Source organism: Zootermopsis nevadensis, unplaced genomic scaffold (genome assembly GCF_977971745.1).
Source record: "Zootermopsis nevadensis isolate Lab colony 2312 unplaced genomic scaffold, Znev_1.0 Znev_ptg000016l, whole genome shotgun sequence".
NCBI classification, from domain to species: Eukaryota; Metazoa; Arthropoda; class Insecta; order Blattodea; family Termopsidae; genus Zootermopsis; species Zootermopsis nevadensis.
The window spans coordinates 13772402-13797082 of record NW_028259148.1 but is presented as its reverse complement, the minus strand read 5'-3'; the positions used below and the strand labels follow the sequence as shown (position 1 = coordinate 13797082).

Sequence of the window (24681 nt, the reverse complement as noted above, 5' to 3'; positions counted from 1 at the left end):
ATAATTAACATGTCACACAGTCATAAACATCATCTTAATATTCTTATATTCCTGTACATCACACATAACCATTTCCGTAGGATTTGAAAATTTTCTGCTAAAAGTAATCCACATTAAGAGAACATGTATGTGCTTTCCTTTCCAAAAATTTCCATTTTATATTTTTATCACTGATTGGCCAGAAGTCTATGTAGTACTTTTAAATCTATTATGGTACGGATTTCTGTTTAAAATACTCACAGTATAGTATATTAAAACATACAAACAGAGCCTCACACTTACCTTTTCTCCAGCACCTTCACCACCACCAGTATAAAAATCTGTCTTGCGTGCAAGAAAACTGAAGATGGTGTCCAAAAGCTGAAATTGCAAAGCAGTATATTCATCACAGAGTAATTCAACTGGTAAAGGTGTATGAAAATCAGCAAAAAATGCAATCATCTTAATGTTAATGTACTGTGGTTTGATAATAATATATGAAGCCTCTTTTCAAGGACAACCAATTTGAAGGCCTAGTGTCTGACATTTTGTTTAACACCACTCCAATCATGTGTCAGCCTTCGATTAATGTAAATTTTTGGTATTATGTGATTAAATCTATTTTATAACTATTACTTGATGATGTTATGAGCTGGGATAGCTCAGTCAGTATAGTGACTATCTACGGGCTGGGCGACCGGGGTTTGATCCCCGATGGGGGCAGAGGATTTTTCCTCTAGCCTCTGCGTCCAGACCGGCTCTGGGGCCCACCCAGCCTCCTCTACAATGGGTACTGGGGTCCTTTCCCAGGGATAAAGCATGGCTAGGGCGTGATGCTGACCACTCACCCCCATCTAGTGCCAAGGTCAAGGAAGAGAGGAGCTATACCTCCACTCCCCCCAAACGCCTACATGGCGTATAGTGGGACAAACTTTACTTTACTTTTTACTTGTTGTTATTCTTCTAGGTTATAGTACGATGTAGACTTGTAAGTAGATACCAACATTTTGGAAAGACGACCCCATCTTCAGCCATAAAGATGGAGAAAGTATGTTTCACTGAATTTCTGGTATCTACCTATGGGTCTACATAGCATCATGGCTCAGAAAAATAACAATGACACCTTCACTGCTATGAGAACATCAAATCTCATATCTACTACTTCTAAACATTTTCTGTCTAGATATTTATAGCAAAACCTAATGAACAGTTAGTTTTCCTGGTATACATTATGTGCTTGATTTGTATAATATGCTTATAGTATGCAAAGAACCAATTCCACAGAGGAAGATCCTTCAAGAGAATATAACAGCTGCTCAGCATGTAATGAAATTTCCTGCCTGTTACAAAACTGAAAGTTCATTACATGTTCACAAAAATCTAATTGATTCTATCTGACGAAGAGCACAAACTATGGAGCCCCTCACTATGCAGGAAGAAACAGATTATTCATTTATGTGTCTGTTGTATAGATTTCCTACAACTAATGCCCTAATGAGTGTTTTTCCTTCAAAAAGTACCTCATGTCTCTCATATTTCCATACTGCAACTTCTAACAAAGTTCTCAGCCAGTGGGCTACATGTGACTCTCCAGTTTCCCTAATATCGGAAAATATGTTTTGTTGATACTGAGTCAACCTGTATATGAAAAATACTACTCTAATATCTGAAAATATGCTTCATTAATGTCACTAGTACCCAGCAGAAACTTTTGCAATGAGCAATTCTATGCCTAAAATTTAATGAAGAGCATCAAATCAAGAACAATGCATCTTGCTGACGAACGCTTTGAGGGATGAGTGCAAATCTCGACATAAATTAAAGCTAATATTAAAACATTAATAAAGCAAAAGCAGTGCCAAACATCTTATTAATGACAGATTTTGATGAATAAAATTATTATGTAATACGTGAACCTATTTGAAATAGTAAGTTGGTATATTGTTAATAAACTGATATGAAGTTCAAAATGTCGTCATTTACAACCCTGCTGTTCACGAATCAACAAACAAGGATGAATCTGGCCATACGTCTGGATATAATTCAAAACCCGTACTAAATTGATTTGTTACAAAAAGGCTATCCCGCCTAAAGGGGATAAAAAAACTACTTTAAATGCAATCACTACTTTGCACATACAATCTTCCCCCTACATCAATATGACACAAACACAAAACTGCAAAGTTGTTCACGATTGCATCCACTAAAACGAATAATATGGCGCCATAACCTAACATAAGTCCATACTCACATGACTTCACACACAAAGGTAATACACTTACTTCTTGCACACCTCCCTCATGTTGCTGGGCCATAGCCAGCAACATTCCATCAAATTGTTCAGGGTCATTTACAGGCATCCTCTTCCTCGCAGTAACTACTTCAACACTGCTTGAATTAAAATTCTTTCACTCCACTTATTATTACCGGCAAATTCTGGAAGTCTCGATCACTCGTTTGCTACCTCTGTGTTCTCCCAAGCAACGGCAAAGAATATACCAAAATGGATGACTTCATGGTTACTAGAATTAAGTAAAAGTCTACTAACCATTGGAATCTGTTAGTAATATTTTCTGTTTTTCGCCGAAGACAGGCCCAGAAATAAAGATTGATATACTTTAAAATAAAGCTGTTGGATAATTACAGAAAGGAAGCCTTTTGTATGAACTACCTGCCACAGATGAGTTACTGCTTTGTGGGCGAAAGGAAGCGGCATACATATTTGTAGCAACAACACGTAATTAAAAATAACGTTATCGTTATTCCTGACTGATTATTTTTCCAATGCCTAATGTTTACGCACTCTACCCCCAGGTTGTACAGAAACCCCACGTAACCCGCACCTCACCCACAAGCTTTATACGGCCATGTACAGCGTGGTATAACTGAATCGTTTCTCGATTGCAGGGCCGAGGGGATATACTGAGAGCCATTTTTGTAGCAGTGTCCTCCAACAATTCCATCAGTTCATGATTTCAGGCAACTGAGGGAGATGCACGCAAAATCAGGCAGTGTATTCATTCAATGCCAATAATTAGAATACACATTCCGGTACGGTAGTACGCAACTTTCGAAAAGGTATAAATCAGAGCAATTTTGTAAGCACAATTTATATAAAGTAAGTGAAATCAGTGCATTAACAGAGATCAGCTACGAATAAGAATGGCTAAATTTTGTATAAAAGTCTGGGACTTTCTTAGTTAAGTAGACACGGAAACTTGCACCGAGAGTCACTCAACAACGAGAAACTACGTCTTGACACTGTACACTGTTCCGTGACCTAAACACTTGTCATAGTGAAAGAAAGTATGCTATTTCTCTTCCGCTTCCGTTTGGTTTAACAGCCGTCGGATATGTCGGTTGGTTGCTGTTTGTATTCTTGACTCTGGCGGAACTGTTATATGCAGTTAAATGCCACAAATTAAAAAGTTAATAAAGTTCATCGAAAAAATAATACCAGTACAATGAATTTCCTTTTACTCTTTAAAACAGTGCTGGTATACCATTCTCATAAATTACAAATGTCTCCGGTGCTGTCTAGTTTTCAAAACTTTCGCATACCTATGCAGCGAAACTCAAAACATAGTAGAAGCAATTTCCATAACGGTTTATACAAAGCGTGACGCAAGAAACAAAGGACTTTTCTTGTTATCGTTCCAATATTACGTACATTTTGCACTTGGAATTTAACAATTTCAACCGTACATAACCTTCAAAGGTTCAATATATCACTGTTGACCTACATTTAATGTCGGTATGTAGTGAATACAAATATTCAACATTCCGTCGAAAGCTGACGTGTTAAACTTTCACTGACATCTATAGTGACCTCGTTTCGTCCCAGAGTCATTCAGGTGATTTTCTTTAGTACTCTTTCAGTTACACAGTACATACAAAATGTCATCTGTATGTCTTAATATATACAACAAAATTTTACTTAGAAATGTCAGTTATATTTCTTGCACTGTTAGAAAACAAAGTGGATATGTACTTTCAGTGACTTTAACAAAAAAATATGCTGGAATTGACATAACACAGTCAAATCCAAGAGAATTTTGTACAGGAAGAAATAGATACAGTGCAGCAGGAAAATTAGCTCAAAATCAGAAGCCAGACTGGAATAAAGCAGTGTCAGAAGCTGAGAAAATTGTGGGCTATCCAACCTCATTTTTGAGCTTGAGATGGCTTTTAAGTGATGAAATTGCAAATGTGGCTCTTCATTTGCGTAAACTGGTCGGTTCAAATCATCCTTTATTGAAAACTGCAAAGTAAGTAATACATTTTATAGTAGGTCTGCACTAAGGTGCACCTAAATAAACTAAGTTTACAATGTGATAAATTGTAAGTTCCAATACTTACTTACTTAGATACTTAGGTGACCTGTTCTTCAGTGCCTGAGCATCTGTGGGTCCCAACTTTCATTGGCTTTGATCTATTAGACAAGTAGGGCTCCTTGGACAAGTGATCATCCCGTCGCAAGGCCTCTACCTGTAAGGTATAATATGTTCACTAACTGAGCAATGGTTAGTTTGAGGACAAAGATAAGCCAAAACATAATATATGATATACAGAACTGAGGTTTGAGGCGGCTGATGAAATCTACGGACACTATCAACTGTAGAAGTCATGAAAAAAAGATTTCTGAGAGAAAGTATGACTTCCTCCACAGATGTTACTTGGTTTACTAGCATTGATAGACAACTTTGTCGAATTTTAATCTGTGCTATCAATTCTGATAATATGCTGATTATTGAAACAAAATCTGTTGGGAACATTATAAAACAGTACCACTGCATCAGAATTATAAACATAAATTAGTGACTCTAGGCAAAAAGTGGGGCCAATTCTACGAGGAAGTATGTATGTTTTTCATTTAAAAATTAAGATATATTTTAAACTATTGTAAATCATTCTGTTAGTAAATGTTAATGTGAACAAATGTATTTCATCTTAAAAGAAATTTCATTTTATTCTGCCTTACTATTAATAAGGTATGGTGAATGGTATATCTGTACGAAGCTTACAAACTATACTATGGTTCTTTGCTGATATTCCCTACCATAGGCATAAGTTCATTCAAAAGCTAATATCATGGTGCCAGAAAGTGGAAATACAGATGAATCTTCATATAAAGCACCCAGTTATACTGCGGATTTGATTATGTCTCCCAATGAGATTAATATGATGTCAGTTTAATTTGTAATGTGGGTAGTTTGTAATGGTACTGAAGCTGTCCCGCAATGTGTTTTTTCAAGGTTTCACTTTACCAGTCACACATACCTCTCAAATAAAACACTGACACTTTGCCCAGGGGAACTTCTTTATCCCTTGGTGCTACAGCTTGATTATGTGCCCCTTGCACATTCCAAGTATAGAAGACATTTATTGTTCCTGTGCATATTTTATTTATTTAATTTGACTGCAAATGGATTTTTACCGGGTGGCAGTGGTCCTACAATAAGACACAAAACAATGAGACACAACAAAACAATGAGACAGAACAGAACAATGAGATAAAACAACACAACAATGAGATAAAACAACAGAACAATGAGATAAACAACAGAGCAATGAGATAAAACAACAGAACAATGATATAAAACAACAGAACAATGAGATAAACAACAGAGCAATGAGATAAAACAACAGAGCAATGAGATAAACAACAGAGCAATGAGATAAAACAACAGAACAATGAGATAAACAACAGAACAATGAGATAAAACAACAGAACAATGAGATAAACAACAGAGCAATGAGATAAAACAACAGAACAATGAGATAAACAACAGAGCAATGAGATAAAACAACAGAGCAATGAGATAAAACAACAGAACAATGAGATAAACAACAGAGCAATGAGATAAAACAACAGAACAATGAGATAAAACAACAGAACAATGAGATAAACAACAGAGCAATGAGATAAAACAACAGAACAATGAGATAAACAACAGAGCAATGAGATAAAACAACAGAACAATGAGATAAACAACAGAGCAATGAGATAAAACAACAGAGCAATGAGATAAAACAACAGAACAATGAGATAAACAACAGAGCAATGAGATAAAACAACAACAATGAGATAAACAACAGAGCAATGAGATAAAACAACAGAACAATGAGATAAACAACAGAGCAATGAGATAAAACAACAGAACAATGAGATAAACAACAGAGCAATGAGATAAAACAACAGAACAATGAGATAAACAACAGAACAATCAGATAAACAACAGAATGAAGTCACTGATAAATATATAAGAGTTTCCAGTATATGAAAGATGGATTCCAGAAATGTTAAAAATTAAAACTAACAAATAATGACTTATGACTGATAAACAACACCTGAAAACAATTGGTACCGTATGAAGATGGCCATCTTCTGGACTGTATTACAGTGTAGTCTGGTATAGGCTGACTGACATTTCAGAGGAGCTTACTGTGTCAATCATCAGGGTTTATGCAAATAGTAAGTTTGTCTTAAATCTGTAAGACTATATGATGCTACATATGAGAGGACACCCATCTTCATGCTCACTGCCATGAGAACCTGAAATCTCAACTGGTACTGTTTTTCTATAAGTATATAATAGCACTGTAAATGGTAACATGGATGTGAAATTGCTTATGAAAAGTTCTGAAGATTCTGAGCACAATATGAAACGCAAATCAACATTTTATTCCAGCATACATTAGAATACACCATTAAAATACTATAACTTCTTTCCATTTAGTTACAGTGGCATTTAAAGAGTTTGGAATTAAGGTTTTTAATTAACAGGACATATAATTTTAAGTCTTCTTCCACATAGAACCTGAGAGAGAATTTAATGATGACTTGCACATTTGGTAAAATTCCTTGAAGTATTTTTTCTGCTACATATTCATTTCAACATCAGCACTTTCTTTCCCAGATAGCGCTTCTGGCAAAGAGATTATAATTTCATCTTCTTTGGTAACTTCATAAACTCTAAGTGATAATGAAGAGACAGCTTCTTAAAACTTTGGGCTTCTGCAGAGTACAGTTTAAGAATGTTAAATTAACAATATAGAGCATTAAGTTGCAAGGATATATAAACATTACGTCTGGTTACAGGAGTCTGTTATATAATGGCCGCAACAACATGCAGGCATGGGGACTTATTGTGCTACTTATTTCCAAAGCGGCAGGACATCTTAATGTGGAAGACATGGAGGAGGACAAAGCAGCTGGAGTTTTGCACAGGTAAGGGAGTAGTCATGGAAACAATAAAATTAGAATGACGCATATTTCACAGTACTGTATTTATAAACAGATATATGCATTTAATCCAAATGAATCTGTTTTCCATCATGGCTTTCCTCACACTGAATAGGACTGTACATGTGCTGGAGATCTTACGTACTGTTACAATATTTTCCATTATAGTGTTAACGTCAGAATTCACACAAGAGTTTGTTTGTTAAGCATATACTACATATTGAAAAGCAGGTTACAGAGTCCTGCCAACTAACTTCATGCAAACCATCTCAATTAAATTTGCCGTCATTATAATAATTTTCTACTTCTGCAATCTTTGAATTGTATATAGTTGTGTAATATAAGTAGCAGTTCATTCTTTTTTATCCACAGTCAACGAGCACTTGCTGAAGTTACAGAAATGATTCGAACCAGTCATTTGGTTCATAAAGGAATGGTGAACATCTATCCTGGGCTGTATCCTGAACCAGCTATACTGAATGACATGACATTTGGAAATAAAATTGCATTGCTGAGTGGTGACTACCTGCTGGCAAATTCTTGTACTGAACTTGCAGGTTTACGAAACCAAGATGTAAGGGAATGGTATATCATCTTTATAATTTGTATTTATGAAGGACCCATAATCTGCATTCCTGCAGAAAACAGAAGAACTTGTTTCACTATCTGTTATATATTTATGATGTTACAGCTTTGTATTAGCATAAAGCATTCAAATTGTTGTATTTTTTGTTTAAGTAGCTGCCTATATTAGCCATACAGGCTTAAACTGTATTAAAGTGGCCAACAATTTGCTGCATGGTAAATACACAACTTTGAAACATCGCCAAACATTAATGGAACAAATTGTGCTCACTACATTTATATTTTGAATATATGATATTGGGAGAATATTTTAAATAATTTTCAGAATTTTCACAGATGGCACTTTTCAGATCTTAAACGATTAGAAAGCTCGAAATCACAGACTTGGAGCTTTCTGAGAAACTAAAGGTCACAGAATCTTCTGAGGTAGTCAGCTGTATTAGTTCTGACCTGGAGTCCGCTATCATTCTCAGATGATAGAGGCATAGGTCTTTGCAATATTGGACTTCCATTCTAAATTGAAACAGCTGAAAACCCTAGTAGATTTTATTACACCACAATTTTAATTAATTTTTCTACACATTTGAAGCCAACCATAAGGTAACTTGAGAGTAATAAAAATACTCCTTTAACGGCAATTCTCTTTAGTGCATTTTAGGCTCCATCCTGTGTTTTTACTGCTTTGTGTTATTTTAGAACAATTTTGGAAATTTATACTATTTGCAGATTTGTATATGGCTTTGTAATGTACACATATAACTTTGTTTAACATGAGATGAAAGTACCTTTTCATCACTTTGAAATAGAAGAAACCAAGTTTCTGTGTGTTCACAGTTTTCAAATTACAGAACTATGAAGATGAGGGATTATCATATGCAGAAAAAGTGGCAGTTTATCACAGACTGTTAAAATGGTGATGAAAGTGACCTCCATAGAAAACTTCACATTTTCTTATGTGCTAGAGGTGAAACTATCACACATATATTTTTGAAAAAATTTGCTGATAATTCACCTGACACAAGCCACTTAACTAGAGGAATTAAAATATTTTCAGTAATAGATCATTAATAATTAAATTATTCCTCTTTACAGTTGGTTGAACTTATGAGTAGTGCTATTCGTGATTTAGCCGAAGGAGAGTTTGTAGGTCGCCGAGATCAACAAAACAATCCTCTGCCATCCCCAGATGGAGTGTCTGATGCTGCTGAAGACTGGACACTTCGTAATGTTCTTTCTGCAGGAAGCCTTCTTGGAAAGTCATGTCAAGGGACACTCAAACTTGCTGGCCATGGGACAGAGCTGCAAGAACAGGGCTACAAGTTTGGGAAGCATCTTGCTCTGGCGTGGCAGGTACAAATATTGTATTATCATTTCCGAACTGTATTCGGACATTTAACGATAAACACAGTCTTTGAATTAACTTTTATATAACATTAGGAAATATATTATGTTTTGTTATATATTTTGTCTATACAGGCCTGTCTTGACTTAGAGCCGTTCATTGCTGGATCACAGTATGTGTCCGGTTCAGTCTTCAACCTCACATCAGCTCCAGTTCTGTTTCATTTGGAGCATGATCCTAATTTATTCAGTGAGATTGATAAGGGGGCAGAGTCTGTGCAGAATGTGGACTATGACAAGGTATGTTCTTCAGATTTGTATTATTAATAATTATATCGCCCTGATGACGGAGGCAGTATGACCTCTGAAACGTTGGTTAACATCGACCAGACTACACAGCGCAACAACCCAGAAGACAGAAATCTTCATCGCCCTGATGACAGAGGCAGTATGACCTCCGAAACGTTGGTAAACATCGACCAGACTACACAGCGCAACCCAGAAGACAGAAATCTTCATACTCATCGTCCTGATGACGGAGGCAGTACGACCTCTGAAACGTTGGTTAACATCGACCAGACTCCACAGCGCAACAACCCAGAAGACAGAAATCTTCATACTCATCCTCCTGATGACGGAGGCAGTACGACCTCTGAAACGTTGGTAAACATCGACCAGACTACACAGCGCAATAACCCAGAAGACAGAAATCTTCATACTCACCGCTGTGAAAACCTCAAATCTTACAATTATATAGTTTTGCACACACTAGCTACCCCACGTCTCATCAGTGGTGTGTTGTTAAGGTTGGCTGGCACTGACAGAATGTGACGCCAGAGCTCTTTCACACATACTTGTGTTCTCTCTGTCATATTCTTCCATATTATAGAATTCTGTGGAACTTTCCTGCTCTTTCTTGAACTTACGATACCCCTTTATAAGGCGGCTGGAGTGTGAGACGTGAGCTTCTTGAGTATGGGGTTATACAAGGACAGAACGCCAAGCAAATTATCGGAGTTGTTAAGTTGAGTGAAAGTGCTAATAACAATGTATTCTGACGCAAAAGATAACATTAGTATCTGTAAAATCAGGACTATGATTTGTGGAGTATCAAGCATTAATCCAGTAAACAATAATTTACAGCTCCCCTGGGCTTTCTATCCTGTGTATAGCCCACCAGGCTTTGGAAATCTATTTTCTGCCCTTGCAGGGTTTTGACATGATGGGTTGGATCTCCACTGGACCCTGCAACCCTACGGTCAATGTTGGCACAAACTGTTCCAGATAGTGGCATGGGATCACAATGGAGAATACCTCCGAAATGTCAGCTTATTGCAAAGCACAGACCTTCCCAATCTTATATACCATATACAGTAGGGCACCGCTTATACGGCGGGTTAGGGACCAGACCCCCGCCGTAAAGCGAAAATCGCCGAAAAGCGGATCTTTGCCTTTTTTCACTTGCAAATGCATATCAAAGCCTAATAAGATGTTACACTATCATATAGTAAGTGCACAATAGCGCTAGGCCTAAGAAAACGATATGAAAGTAAAATGAATATCAGTAATACACACATTGTCCTCAGCTTATAGTGATTGGTGAATATAAATTTGAAAATTGATATGCTTATAGTAGGAAGGATGAAGGAGATGGCACATCTTCATCATCTGACTCTTCAACGAATCTTATTGGTTTTGGTGATGGTTCAGAAGATTACGAAGTTTAATCATCTCTAACTTGGCTTTTAAAGTAAGAGGCTTACGACTCCTCTTTTTATCGCTACTACCCTTAGACGCCATTGTAATTACACTGTAGTAACACAAAAATATTATATAAATATACAGTTTGTAATAACTGAAAAATTGCCAGAAATACAGAGAGACGCGGAGCACACAAAAGTTGTAAACAGACTGAATCAGCGACGAGAAAATGGCGCCGGACGCACTTCTCTGACTCAGCTGTTGAGCGCCGTATTAGCGGATCGCCGAAAAGCGGGGCCCTACTGTAGGTAGAACCAAATTATATCTTTTGTTAGTTGACACCAGGTTTTTGCAATCTGGAGCTATAAAATAACAGTAATTAATGGTCCCGTTTTCTTACTGTGTGTGAATATATATATTTCCATTCTTTACCTTATTACTAGATGGAGATGAGTGGTGAACTTCATGCTTCAACTGGTTTGTCGACAAGGAAGGAACTCCTCATGCCTGTTGGATAGGAGGCTGGGTGGGCCCAATGCTGGTTCAGTTGCCAGGAGAAATATCCCCTCTTTACCTGCCAGAAATTGAACCCATCATCCAGCCTTAGCCATTCACTTTACTGACATCACTTCACTTGCAATTTCTGAAATTTCAGAAGAAAAAGTATTATAACGATGGAAAAATATTTTTTTAAGCACTACAGGTGCTTTTCTTTTCACTATGGTCTGCATCTACAAAGGGATGAAGTACTGTAAAATTGTACAGTTTTAGGCAATATTATAATTTAATTGTACAAAAGTTGTATGTCCATGTGACAGGCATGAATGGTTTTTTTTAACTTCAACAGAATTATGGAATCCTGTTCTGCTGTGAAACAAAATCTCATTTACTGATACCAACAGCAACCCAATAATAACTTCGTTTTAAGATTTCTGTCTTCTGTGTTGTTGCGCTGTGTAGTCTGGTCGATGTTAACCGATGTTTCAGAGGTCATACTGCCTCCGTCATCAGGGCGATGAAGATTTCTATCTTCTGGGTTGTTGCGCTGTGTAGTCTGGTCGATGTTTACCAACGTTTCAGAGGTCATACTGCCTCCGTCATCAGAGTATGAAGATTTCTGTCTTCTGGGTTGTTGCGCTGTGTAGTATGGTCGATGTTAACCAACGTTTCAGAGGTCATACTGCCTCCATCATCAGAGTATGAAGATTTCTGTCTTCTGGGTTGTTGCGCTGTGTAATCTGGTTGATGTTAACCAACGTTTCAGAGGTCATACTGCCTCCGTCATCAGGGCGATGAATATTCAACCCAGAAGACAGAAATCTTCATACTCAACGCTGTGAAAACCTCAAATCTTACAACTTCGTTCTAGCGTCTTAAAATTGCTGTGTGATGTAATGAATTTACAGCGGTGTGGTCTAACTGGCAGCCTACGCACACTTTACATCCAGTATAACATGCATTTTGTCATTACAATAAAACCAGCAAAAAGTTCAGACACAGCCTAGAGACCAGCTATTCTGACTGAAATTTTTCATGGTGTTCCTCAGTCCCTCCAAGCAAATGTCAGGATAGAACTTTAAATTAGGCAATGACCACTCCTTCCACACCCCTTCCATTTTATTCATTATTCATTAATCGTCCTGTCATTTGATGATATATAGTTTGAGTTAATGACAGTGTCATTAAATATACTACAAATAAATAATAAAATGCTCAAATTTCCTTAGAATATGGGGTTATGAGAAACCACATATTTAAAATACTATGGATCAAGTGCGATAAAAATGTCTTTACCAATACAGTGTGTTTAAACAGCACATATTAAATTTTCACATCTCAATTGTTTCAGGTCCATAGTATAGTGTCAAAAGGTCCTGGCATTTCTCAGACGAAGCAACTTCAGAAGAAGCACTCACAAAAGGCAATGGAAGTTCTTCAAGTGTTCCAGGAAAGCGACGCCAGAACGGCACTGTCGAACATCATTGTGGCAATGGGAGATTTGTGAAAACATAATTTGTGGCCTATTTGCTATAGTCCATATGCTTTATGCAATACGGCCAGCATGTGATAAAATTTACATGCAACGACGGAGTGTCTAGATAGCGAAATATATCTCTTTGGTGAATGTGTGATACATTTTTATAGGAAAACAAGGCAGGAGAAAAATAAATAAAAGGAAAACCTGTCATTATAAGATATTAGTTGCTTTAAAAATCCACCTTCTGCTCCATTTTGAACGAAGGAGGCATATTTGGAATATGTTTTCTCTGACCATTGTTTCTGTATTTACCTGCAAGAATTTAATTTCTTTGAGACACATGCATAATTGAGCAGCATTGTGTGGATTTAAAATGTTGTACCTGCATAAACCAAATTCTCAGTCATTGAACATGATCTTTATATTATTCATGTTGAAAGTTAACAAACATCATCTACAATTATCAGACATAATTTCATATGTTTTTATATCATTGATTGGGTTAGGTTGGGTCATGTCCCAACCTAATAATAAGGAAAATTTGTCGTGTCCTTTTTATACCACACAGCTTTCAATAACGCAGTTCACGAACTTGCATCGGCTACACACATTATAAATTTATTCTACAAACGTGTATTGATCATCTTACTATCGTCGCTGTTATGTTCAATCAGCTACACACTTGGTTCTCTACCTTAATTTTTCTTGTTTACATTGTAAATAGGCATCACACTGCCTGTTATTATTATTATTATTATTATACACACTGTTTCTGTTGTACTTTTCACAAGAGTTAAGTACTGTGCCGTGCATGCCTGTTCTGATGAATGTAAATTTTATCAGTAACACTTCATAACACCAGAACTATCATAAAATAATAATAATAACAAAATAATTATACCACAAACAGCAAAGCAGTGGAAAGCAAGAATCGAGCTAGAAATATGTTTGTATCGAAGATAGTGTTCTCTGCTCAGGAATAGGATGAATTTTCACACCACTTGCTTATAGTCGGCGCAGTAGTTTTCGGCCGGTGGAATTTTCAAGGCGAAGGCTAGGAGCGAGTCTCTTTTGCGATAGTATAATGCTGACTGCACCGAGGAGCTTGCGTGACTGAACGCCCAAACAAAAGAAATACACTGACCGTGCCACCTCAGGTACACAGACTAGGCCCATCCGCCAGCTCCGCTAGCTTCTCCACCGGCCAAAAACTACTGCGCCGACTATACCAGGTTGCCTATGTCACAGGTATTTACTAAACTCTAACAGACAGTGAATATTTCTGTCTTCTGGGTTGTTGCGCTGTGTAGTCTGGTTGATGTTAACTAACGTTTCAGAGGTCATACTGCCTCCGTCATCAGGGCGATGAATATTCAACCCAGAAGACAGAAATCTTCATGCTCAATGCTGTGAAAACCTCAAATCTTACAACGGAGGCAGTATGACCTCTGAAACGTTGGTCAACATCAACCAGACTACACAGCGCAACAACCCAGAAGACAGAAATCTTCATACTCATTGCCCTGATGACGGAGACAGTATGACCTGTGAAACGTTGGTTAACATCGACCAGACTACACAGCGCAACAACCCAGAAGACAGAAATCTTCATACTCACCGCTGAGAAAACCTCAAATCTAACAGACAGTGTGTATCACTGATTGTCTCACGCTTCCTAGCGATTCCGTGGTTCAGTATGTTTAATTAAAAATAAAACTGAAAAAGTTTTAATCTTAAAATAACATTGTGACATGGAGGGTAAAGGATTAAGATCATATATACCTCCTCTGTGAATGGCCCCAGTGATGTCAGAGCTATCTGGGTGGATGGACATTACCAAGTTAGCCCAGGATTCCTCACCCAGTTACTTGCACCCATTGTAGGTCTTCATGTAAAGTGCCTGTGCCTAAAAGGTGGAAATGAAAGGTTAAAAGCCAAAAAAATATGTATTTATATGATTTACAAAATATTAAAAGAGTGGAAGATCTCTCAGAATTTCTAATAGTACCGTAGTGGTCGAAGGTATTGTGTGAAAGAAGAGAGATTTGGACAACTAAGATATTGCTGGAAGAATCTTATAAGAAAGCTGTGACAACGAAAATAAAGGAATGAGGACTTTGGTCTTCTCGATTGTGATGGCAGGAAGATGGCTGTCTTCTCAGATGTTGCACTGTATAGTTTGATAGAAATGGACTAAATGATTAGGACAATCACCCTGATGATGGAGGCAGTAAGTACCTCTGAAATGTCAGTCAATTTCTATTAGACCACATGGTACAGAAGACAGCCAATTTCAACTTTAAAAAAATGTGTCAATTTGAAGGACACCTTAATTTTCACATATATTTTAAATATTTTCTATGGTGTTGATTTAACATTAATGTATTTGCTTGTATGATTAATTATTATTGGTGACGGGTGTCAGTGCGTGTTTGAGATATGAAGAACCATGGCCTTTGTAATTCTTTCCAGCCTTGTGATAACTGAAATATCTTCAAAGGTCTCCGTAGGATTGACATTAACACGGTGGTATAATAACGAAAGTAATGGAATCCTAGTTGTCACTTTCAGGTAAAATGTGTGTCAAAATGTAAACACAGTTTAATATTGATGGCCTACTTTGTTGATATAAATGTTTATAATCACTGCCAATGAAGTACAATAACATTTTATTTTACAAGGCAATTTTTATATTCAGTTTCAAGAATCTATGTATAAAATAATTTTAAAATGCTGTGGTTCTGAAAATCAAAGTAAAATGGGGGGGACACGAAAAACAATTCAAGGGGGAAAATAAAGTACATCAAGAAATGGAATATCTGCTAAGCAAGAGCTTATAAACAAAATATCGAAGGTAATTAAGTACATGCAGGTATCAGGTTAAGAATATAAACACATTAAATATTGCATTGCCTTATTAATATTTATAATACTTTGGCATTATCAACTGATTCCATCAGTATCTCACTTATGGTGCTAAAGTTATGCATTACATAACTGTGTTAAAAACTTTCATTTTCATGTTATTTTATTGGAAGATAAAAGAGTTCTGAAATTATAGAACTAGTATATCTGTAAACATGATTACAAATCCAAGATTTTAATAATAATTTCATCATAATATTTTTTAATTTTTTGATAGAATGTGTATTATCTGAAAGTGAAACTGAAAAACATATAACATATAGTTATCTCATTTTAATTTACTTTATTTTATTTGTATTTTATTCATATTGGGCCTTTTGGCCAGGTGCAGTTTCACTTTCATCTTATGGAAAGTTATTTTGTAGTAGTAAACAATATTAAACAGAAATGTATGTATCGGTTCAAATATATATATATATTTCAATAAATATTTTTCTATTAAAATGTAAGCTGTTTTACTTCATTTTTAATAAAACTGTGTTAATATTGGGACACATAAAAGCTCGTGAACATAATTTACGTTTTTTGCATAACATGAAATCATTGTCTATAAACAAACTCTGGTGTGAACTGAACATTCTTGCAACATAAGTCTATTGCTACGATGCAAGGGAACTTTATCAGCTCTTTAATGTTCATGAGACTGATGATGTTAAAGAGATTAAAATACGTACAGCTGAACTGTTAGTGCCAGAACCTAGTTTAGATGGAGTTAAACTAGCCATTGGGAAGTTGAAAAGTTATAAATCTCCAGGTATTTATCAAATTCCAGCAGAATTAATTAAAACAGGTGGCAAAGGGTTGCATATGAGGATCCATAGGATTATTCAGTTAATTTTGGATAAGTAAGAGATGCCACAACAATGGAAGGAATCCATAATTATTCCTATTCATACGAAGGGGGACAAGACTGAGTGTGGTAATTACCGAGGAATTTCGCTGCTATCAACCTCGCACAAAATTCTATCAAAAATTCTTCTGACAAGATTAACTCCATATGTGAATGAAATTATTGGGGATCATCAGTGTGGGTTCAGATATAACAGATCAGCAATCGATCAGATCTGCATTCGAAACATACTAGAGAAAAAAATGGGAGTACAGTGGGACTGTACATCAACTGTTTACATAATTCAAGAAAGCCTATGACTCTGTGAGGAGAGAAGTGTTATATAATATTCTCATTGAATTTGGTATACCAAAGAAGTGGGCAAGTCTAAAAAAAAATGTGCTTAAATTAAACATGCAGCAAAATTCATATAAGTAAATACTTATCTGACTCATTTTCCATCAAGAACGGTCTAAAACAAGGAGATGCTTTGTCTCCATTGCTCTTTAACTTTGCGTTACAATACGCCATCAGGAAAGTCCAAGATAGGCAGGAGGGTTTGCAATTGAATGGGACACATCAGCTGTTGGCATTTGCTGATGATGTTAATTTATTGGGGGACGATATGAATACAATAAAGAGGAACGCAGAAGTTTTACTAGAGGCTGGTAGACAAGTGGGGCTGGAAGTAAATTCAGAAAAAAACTAAGTACATGTTAGTATCTCGTCGTCAGCAGACAGGCGGGCAAAATTATCTTAGGGTGGCTAATAAATCCTTTGAAAGGGTTACAAAGTTCAAATACTTAGGAAGAACAACAACAAATCAAAATGATATTCATGAGGAAGTTAGGAGGAGACTAAATACCAGAAATGCTTGCTACTTCTCAGTTCAAAATATTTTGCCTTCCCGTCTGATTTCTAAGAACCTGAAGATTAAAATATGCAAAACAATAATTCTGCCTGTTGTTTTGTATGGGTGCGAAACATGGTCTCTCACTCAGAGGGAGGAACACAGATTGCAGGTGTTTGAGAATAAGGTGTTGAGGAGGATATTTGGGCCTAGGAGAGAAGATGATGGGGCATGGAGAAAACTGCATAATGACGAGCTTAAAAATTTGTACTCCCCCCCCCCCCCCCAGTATTGTCAGGGTGATTAAGTCGAGAAGAATGAGATGGGCTGGGCATGTAGCGCGTATGGATGGGACAAAAGGTGTGCACCGGGTATTGGTCGGGAATCCTGAGGGGAAGAGACCGCTGGGGAGACCTAGACGTAGATGGGAGGATGATCTCAAGCAGAATCTATGGGAGATAGGAGTTGAAGGAGACTGGATTTTGCTGGCTCAGGATAGGGTCTGGAGGAGGGCTTTGGTTAATTTGGTGATGAACCTTCGGGTTCCGTAAGCCATCTAGTTAGTTAGTTATGGTAGGATGATAACAGCAGTCTTACATATCAGTAAATTAGGTTGACAGACCAACCAAGAAGGTTGGTCAATCCAAAAAGCATGCCCTTTACCACACAATGAAGGAATTTCCATTTTATTTCTTTGTTAATGAGGCTTTTGCCCTTGAAAGATATCACACATCTGTGTCCACAAAGAATGTTAGACAACTGGAGAATAGCTTTTAACTATAAATTTTCCAGACGGATAAAATATGCTGATTGCACTTTCAACACGCTTGCTCTAAATTCAGGATTTTTAAGGTTCCTATTAATTACATTAAAGAGACAGTTGATTCAACTACAAAACCCATGTGTTCTCCACATAATGCCAAATAAGAAAGCCTGCCCTAATACAAGTTGACTGTGAACAGCAATATGTCACAAGTCATGTTAAACAGATCAAGAAACACAGCTCTGCTGGAGCATTATGAGATTACCTGCACTCGTATTTCTTGAACTAAGAAGCAGCATTGCCATGGTAATAGAATAAATGAACCTCAATATATCTTGTATATAATTATATGATTCATAATGTGTGTAACAACTTATGCTTGTTCAGTTTTATATACTGCATGCATGTACCCACACTCACACTACTATATTTAAATATATATTTGTTCTTAATTTTTCTTACCTGATAATCTCTCTTCTCCAAGTTTTTTCAGAAGCATCCCATATGAGACATAGATACATGAATACTGTTCTATAATTTATATGAATTTAACATTCCTTTCTTCTTCAGCAGCTGATATTATGATGAGCTGGACACAAGATAGTCTACTGGATGATGCATTATGCCACTACAAAACCTTTCCACCAGCAAATATGTATCGCTCAGCGAGCACTTAGTAATACAGCAAAAATGTTGACTTTGTGACAATCATACACCCCTCAGTGACAATTTTTAAAGAAACTTTCTAAATCTACCAAAAGCCTTAATTTCACAATAAGCTTCCAAGTGAAAACTGTCAACCTATCAACTACTGGTGTCGTTACCTTAAACAACTCACATCATGTACCACTATATTCCATTTTTTTTATTATACGCCAAATATGTAAGATTTAAACAAGTGACGACGAATAAACACAACACAATAGAATTTACTTAACAGTCTACAGATCCTTCACAGGCCTAAGCCAAGGATGTATAAAATGTAATAGCACAAAAATAATATTTGTTGTAGGATTTGAGGTTTTCATAGCGGCGAGTCTGGTCTACCAGACTACAAGGCACAACAAGCCAGAAGACAGCAATCTACAATATTTGTTTCGAATACAAATATAAATTACATAGTTATACTTTTGTTTACCTATTAAATGACAGGTTTTATATGCTACTGTTATAAACAGAACAGAATAAAACAGAACACAATATACCTCAAAACATAAGGCCCCCTTTGACTGCTCTTCGGCTTTGAACAGAAGAACTAAACCACTCTACTACATTTCACATACACAACTATGAGAGAAATGTATTTTTATGCAAGGACGTCAATTCCCACATATTTCCCTTCTGCATTTCAGCTGTTGAGCTATGTAATATTACCTGTGGGTGTTGCTATAATCTGTGAACAGAATGATGGTAATGTGTTTTGGTAGCGTAGTACTGGATGCTCATAACCTAATTTGTTGAGGAAGTGAACGTTAAATAGTACGTTTATTTGCTTTGTATCAAGTAAATATGCATGTCTAGTTCTGTAAATGGATTAAAATATCATATGTATGATGTTTGAAGAGCGAGTATACGAAGATTTACCAGACTTCGCATGTCTGGAGGATACTGTGAAAGAGGTTAGTACTTTTACAGGTTTTAAATTTTTATGTTTAGGTGCAGAACCACAGCTATTCATATTCTGCAGTGGTTTTCAAAATGATTAATTAACGTAATGCGTCACTGTTAGCCAGAAACCGAAGACCTGAGCAGGGATTTTTCACTGTGTTTATTATGGCAGATCAGCCTGATAATGGAATGTTGGTCACATAACATAGTGCAACATCCCAGAAGATAGCCATCTTCTTTGTCGTAGGGCCCCCCCCCCCCAATTGCAATCCTAATAAAATTGAGTTGCCCCAACAGTTGGAATGTGAGAAAATATGCAGGGATTTTCTAAAGTAATGTTGACATATTGTCACATTGCTATGTTACAGTAATGTGAGAGCTGAGAGATTACATATACAGATACCCCATTTTTAAATTGAGTATGCAGTAATAAATCTTGATTCACTACTGTCAAGTTGCCACCTGTTGCATCCATTCAAATTCTGTATCTCTTGAGCTTAATGGATGCAGGTTTCTAGGGAGAAAGCAAAATTTACTAGAATCTTGGAGGGAAACTGCACATACATATAGAATATATTAATTGAATATAATAGATTCAAAGCATTCTCAAGTAGAGAGTACACAGTTACAGGATGGAAAGATTGATGTTGTATTGCTGGTCTAGAGCAAACTCTAGTCTAGCTTACTGGAAATGCATTATTGTATTCTGTATTTTAATTTCAGCTTGAAGAAGCAAAGGAAGCACTTGAAGATGAAGTAAGAAGAGTAAAGGAAAAACTGGAGGAAGCTACAACTGAGAAAAATAAATCTCATTCCAAACATAAGTCTCTTTGTTTAAATATATCAGTGCTCTATAAGACTGTAACTGCTGAGATTGGACGGAAAGATAAACTAATAGCTGAACTTCAGAAAGAGTAAGAACTTCATTTGTGCAAATCACTGAAGATTTTATAATTTTCATTAACCACTTGAACTTAAACAGGTTGCAAGAAGTCTGCAATGCACGTACGCGTGTGTGTAGTTATGAAGCACTGAACCATCTGATATTCATTAATTTAAAATGTAAAAGTTTCTGGATTTTGCTTTATATATTGGTACATACAAATTTAAAGGTTCCACATGTTCTAAGCCTCATCTAAGAATGAAACCATTTTTTTATCTCTTCAACCTACAAAAAGGGATGACCACAATAACACATAAATGTTATTGTTTCTGTGCTCACTTTATATTAGTGCTTTAAGTATCTGCGAAGAAACACATTCTGCAATCATGTGTCATTGTAATTCAGTTTTGTGTCTTCAGTAGGTATTTGCTGCCATCAAAAGTAAAACTGAATACTTATGTATGGGAAAATGTTCTCTGTTAATGGTATACTTTTTCATGCCAGCTTTTGTGAAAAGTACTTTCTTTTCTTGTATTCTAATCAGAGGGAAATGTTGATTATTTTTTGTCTGACATTCTGTATTCTGGATGATGTAATCATTTAATATTAGCATTCATGCATGATTTTTGTTCAAGGTAACATGTGATTGTTTCACTGTCATGTTAAAAATATCTCTGGAATCCACCAAGCCTCATATTCAGTGGGTATAACTATCTCTTTGCCTGGGAGTAAAAGTCGTAAGAGGAACTGACCGTTCAGTTCCATCTGAAGTTGAGATTGAATGAGCATTAAATTTTACATTTCATGTAAACCTTCGTGACATTGTGCTTATGGGCAAGACAGGTGCCTGGTCATTTACCTCTTAAGGTGGCGACTGACTTGTAACATTTAGTCGTAATGTAACATTCACGGCGAGCATGTTACATTACACCACAACTGGTGAGGCGTATCGAATGCTCGTTTTGAACGCTCGGCTCGACTGTGCTGATGTGTGCTCCATTCATTTCATTCAATATGTCGGACGTGGAGGTTGTGTTATCTTTGTTTCATTTAATACGCTACTCTTATCTAAAGAACTCGTGAATGCTCGTTATGACGCCGCTCGACTGACTGACTGACTGACTGACTTGTAATGTAACACTCAAAGGGATTCGCGAAAAAACCGACAACACGATGGAGCGCCCGCGAGCGGCTCACATCGAGCGGCTCCGTTCGCTGTCTTCACTTGTGTAATGCTCGATTTGTAACACGTTACATTACAGGCAAATGTTACTAGTCAGTCGCCACCTTTAGAGGAAGTTAATAAGTGGTTACCGGTGTTTTATGAAAAGTGTAAAGCTTAATATTTCATTGATATTCTTCTTGATATTTGCATGCTTGGAATGGACACAGTACATATCAATGCACTGTCATGTCTGTGATCTGTAAATGTGAGATGTAAGAGAGACAGCTGAAACAGATGTTAAGTAAATACAGTAGTATACAAATAATTTTGTACTAACACCTTTCTTTCTTATTTCAGAAATGATGCAATTATTTTGCAAAGAAAGAAGAACACATTTAATGAGAACGCTAAGCATACATCGGATAACAGTGGTGATCACTGGTGCTATCAAGACACCTTTGAACAGAATGATCACCCTGCTCCAAAAGTTGAGAAAATAGAACCAGATTATGCAGATTCTGACAGCTGTGCTTCACACAACTTTTCATCCCATGTGGATTTTCCACTGCAGAAAGATCCTGCAGTTTTCAGTACAAGATGTAGGCAGATCACTTCTGACGATAACATTTTGACCAATACGGATAAGTCACATGAACTTATTAATCAGGAATCAGCAGTTCTATGGAATTTAAGTACACCTTCAGATACTAAACTACAAAAAGATATAAATGAAAAAGTACACCACAATTCTGCACATTTAAGTACAGAATATGATTTGTCTTCAAATACAGACATAAGGAAGTCAGAAAATGGCAGTAATTTTTCCAGTAGAAGTGGTACATTTCATTATGATGCTAGTTCAGAAAGAGTGCATGTAGAAAGAAAGAAATTCAATGTTGATAGTCCCAGACTGACATCACACAGCATGCCGGGAGAACCTGTATCTAGGCACTTCCACCAGAGAGATGAACGTGAATACAAGGCATATTCGAAACATAAAATAGAAAGATTTTTACATTCTGAGAGTGATGCGTCAAGAACGCATTCATCAGATCACCAACCACATTCAGAAAGATGGGAGTCACATAACATTCCAAGAATGACACATGAGACAAACATATCACATACACTTAAAAATTCAAGGTCAGGATCTGTTTCTTGGTCCAGGACTGAAGCAGGATATGTAGAGAACAATTCAAAGGGAAGGTATGATGTCAGAGCTTCGTCACATAGCAGAAGCTTTGGGTTGACAGAAGCATATGAAATTCCAACGGATCACAATTGTAAACCACAAAATAAATTCAAATGTGTTGGTGAACCACACTATATAACAGAAACTTCAGATGTTGAACTGGCATCTTCTTTGAAAATGCAAAATGATGAATTGGAAATTAACGCAAAAATGCCACATGAAAGCACTGTGCCGAACTCATCTGAACACCATGGTTTTAAAAGGTCAAGGTTGGCCAGAATTCTAAAATTAAATTCTGTAACCGAGCGCAGTGAAACAAGAAATTCAGTTGGTAACGCTGATTTGGTTAGAAACACAAATAGCACATTGTACTGGGAATATGGTGATGGGAGAATAAAGAGGCCTCTTGAAACTGAAGAGTTAGATGGAGCTCATCTCCCAGATTCTAAGAGACAAATATTGGATGATATAACAGATAAAGAATACTACAATTATAGGGACAATTATAAGCATTCAGAACGTGAATGGAATTATGATACAAGAATGAAACCATGTTTAGGCCCAGTAAATGAAAACACGATGAAAGACTATAAATTTACAAGATATGAAAATGATGGCATTAGAAATATCTATAATACTGTGCTGGAAGGTAGTCACAAAGCTGAGGAAATGGAAAGAGAAATTTGGTCCCAAAATATTGAGCTGAATTTTGAAGATGCAAGATGGGAAGATGATAGTAAGTTCCAAACCATGGAAAGTGCAGTTAAGAAGGGCACAGATTACAAATTAAGGATTAAATCTGATAGTCCAGAATCAAATGAAAGAGACAAAAATGTTCCTAGAAGAAGACAGACAGATCGTCAATATCATGAATATAATAAATACAGGTCAAACAGAAAGCCATTTTATATGGAAAGAAAGATGTCAAGATCATTTAGACCACAATATGCCGTAAAGAATTATTATGAAAGGTCGCGTTCACCCTTCATATATAATCACTATTCAAGATGACTGAAGCCCTTCATAACTTCTGGGTAAGGAGAAAGTGGAAGATTCAGAGACTCAGAGTAATGAAGCAAATATTTTGTGTTAATATCATATAAAAGTCAATGTCCAGGGTACTTACACACAGTTGTTAATGGCACGAAATGAAATTTTGTTAGTTACGTGCTTTGTATGTGATCCGTGCAAGTGGTGATGGATCTCACAAATCAACACTTACCTCAAAAACAAGGCAGTTTGATTAAAAGTTTAATTAATTATGGAAATTTTGATAAATGATTGATTATAAACAGAACTGTCGTCATGTGCCAACTTTATTGACTTTCGCTTACATAAAGACAGAACACCATTTTGTAAAGAATGCAGTGGGCAATTAAATGTATACATTGAAGATGTAGATGAAAATAAATCATAAATATTATTTGTGAGCTATTCTGATAAGTTGTTATCAGGTGAATACACTTATTACCTAGATTATGCATTTAATGAATGCATATTGGTAGGGGACTTTCTACATCTGCAAAGCTACTGATTAAATTTGGCTTGTAGAATCACAACTCACCTAATGCGAACTTTCCCAATTCTTCTTCTTTGCTGGCACTACAACTCTCTATGGGTCTTGGCCTCCTCCATA

The 24681-nt window shown here is 36.5% G+C and overlaps 3 protein-coding genes across 7 annotated transcripts in view; 2 read left to right on the top strand and 1 right to left on the bottom strand.

Annotated features, from left to right (window-relative positions):
* Nucleotides 1-14734, bottom strand: part of nudC (nuclear distribution C, dynein complex regulator) — a 63382-nt gene extending 48648 nt beyond the window's left edge. Inside the window, exons 1-5 of one of the 5 annotated variants that reach the window (XM_087349962.1) lie at nt 14613-14734; nt 11285-11495; nt 5260-5431; nt 4339-4467; nt 283-360 (exon numbers count right to left, since the gene is read on the bottom strand). Coding sequence is in view for 1 of the 5 variants with exons in the window: in XM_022078863.2 (XP_021934555.1) it covers nt 283-360; nt 2262-2339 (156 nt within the window). In the remaining 4 variants the exon portion in view is untranslated. Of the gene's footprint in view, nt 1-282; nt 361-1499; nt 1519-2261; nt 2514-4338; nt 4468-5259; nt 5432-11284; nt 11496-14612 lie in introns of those variants that run through there. The other 4 variants (XM_087349961.1, XM_087349963.1, XM_022078863.2 and 1 more) reach the window with 4 other exon arrangements.
* Nucleotides 3316-16199, top strand: Pdss2 (Decaprenyl diphosphate synthase subunit 2). The gene is made up of 6 exons (XM_022078861.2): nt 3316-4247; nt 7082-7210; nt 7598-7799; nt 8903-9160; nt 9287-9451; nt 12702-16199. The coding sequence occupies exons 1-6, from the start codon at nt 3877-3879 to the stop codon at nt 12855-12857; spliced, it is 1281 nt and encodes a 426-aa protein (XP_021934553.1). The 5' UTR covers nt 3316-3876; the 3' UTR covers nt 12858-16199.
* Nucleotides 16200-19596: 3397 nt separating this feature from the next.
* On the top strand, nt 19597-24468 carry LOC110837066 (uncharacterized). Its single transcript, XM_022078860.2, has 3 exons — nt 19597-19816; nt 20529-20719; nt 22211-24468. Exons 1-3 carry the CDS (start codon nt 19748-19750, stop codon nt 24054-24056), a joined length of 2106 nt encoding a protein of 701 aa, XP_021934552.2. The 5' UTR covers nt 19597-19747; the 3' UTR covers nt 24057-24468.
* Nucleotides 24469-24681: the final 213 nt, after the last annotated feature.

Coding starts and splice junctions, on each gene's coding strand:
- Pdss2 (XM_022078861.2), top strand. CDS start 3,877: ATGTCATCTGTATGTCTTAATATATACAACAAAATTTTACTTAGAAAT. Junction 4,248..7,081: donor CCTTTATTGAAAACTGCAAA/GTAAGTAATACA, acceptor GTCTGGTTACAG/GAGTCTGTTATATAATGGCC. Junction 7,800..8,902: donor CAGGTTTACGAAACCAAGAT/GTAAGGGAATGG, acceptor TCCTCTTTACAG/TTGGTTGAACTTATGAGTAG.
- LOC110837066 (XM_022078860.2), top strand. CDS start 19,748: ATGATGTTTGAAGAGCGAGTATACGAAGATTTACCAGACTTCGCATGT. Junction 19,817..20,528: donor TGGAGGATACTGTGAAAGAG/GTTAGTACTTTT, acceptor TTTTAATTTCAG/CTTGAAGAAGCAAAGGAAGC. Junction 20,720..22,210: donor ATAGCTGAACTTCAGAAAGA/GTAAGAACTTCA, acceptor TTCTTATTTCAG/AAATGATGCAATTATTTTGC.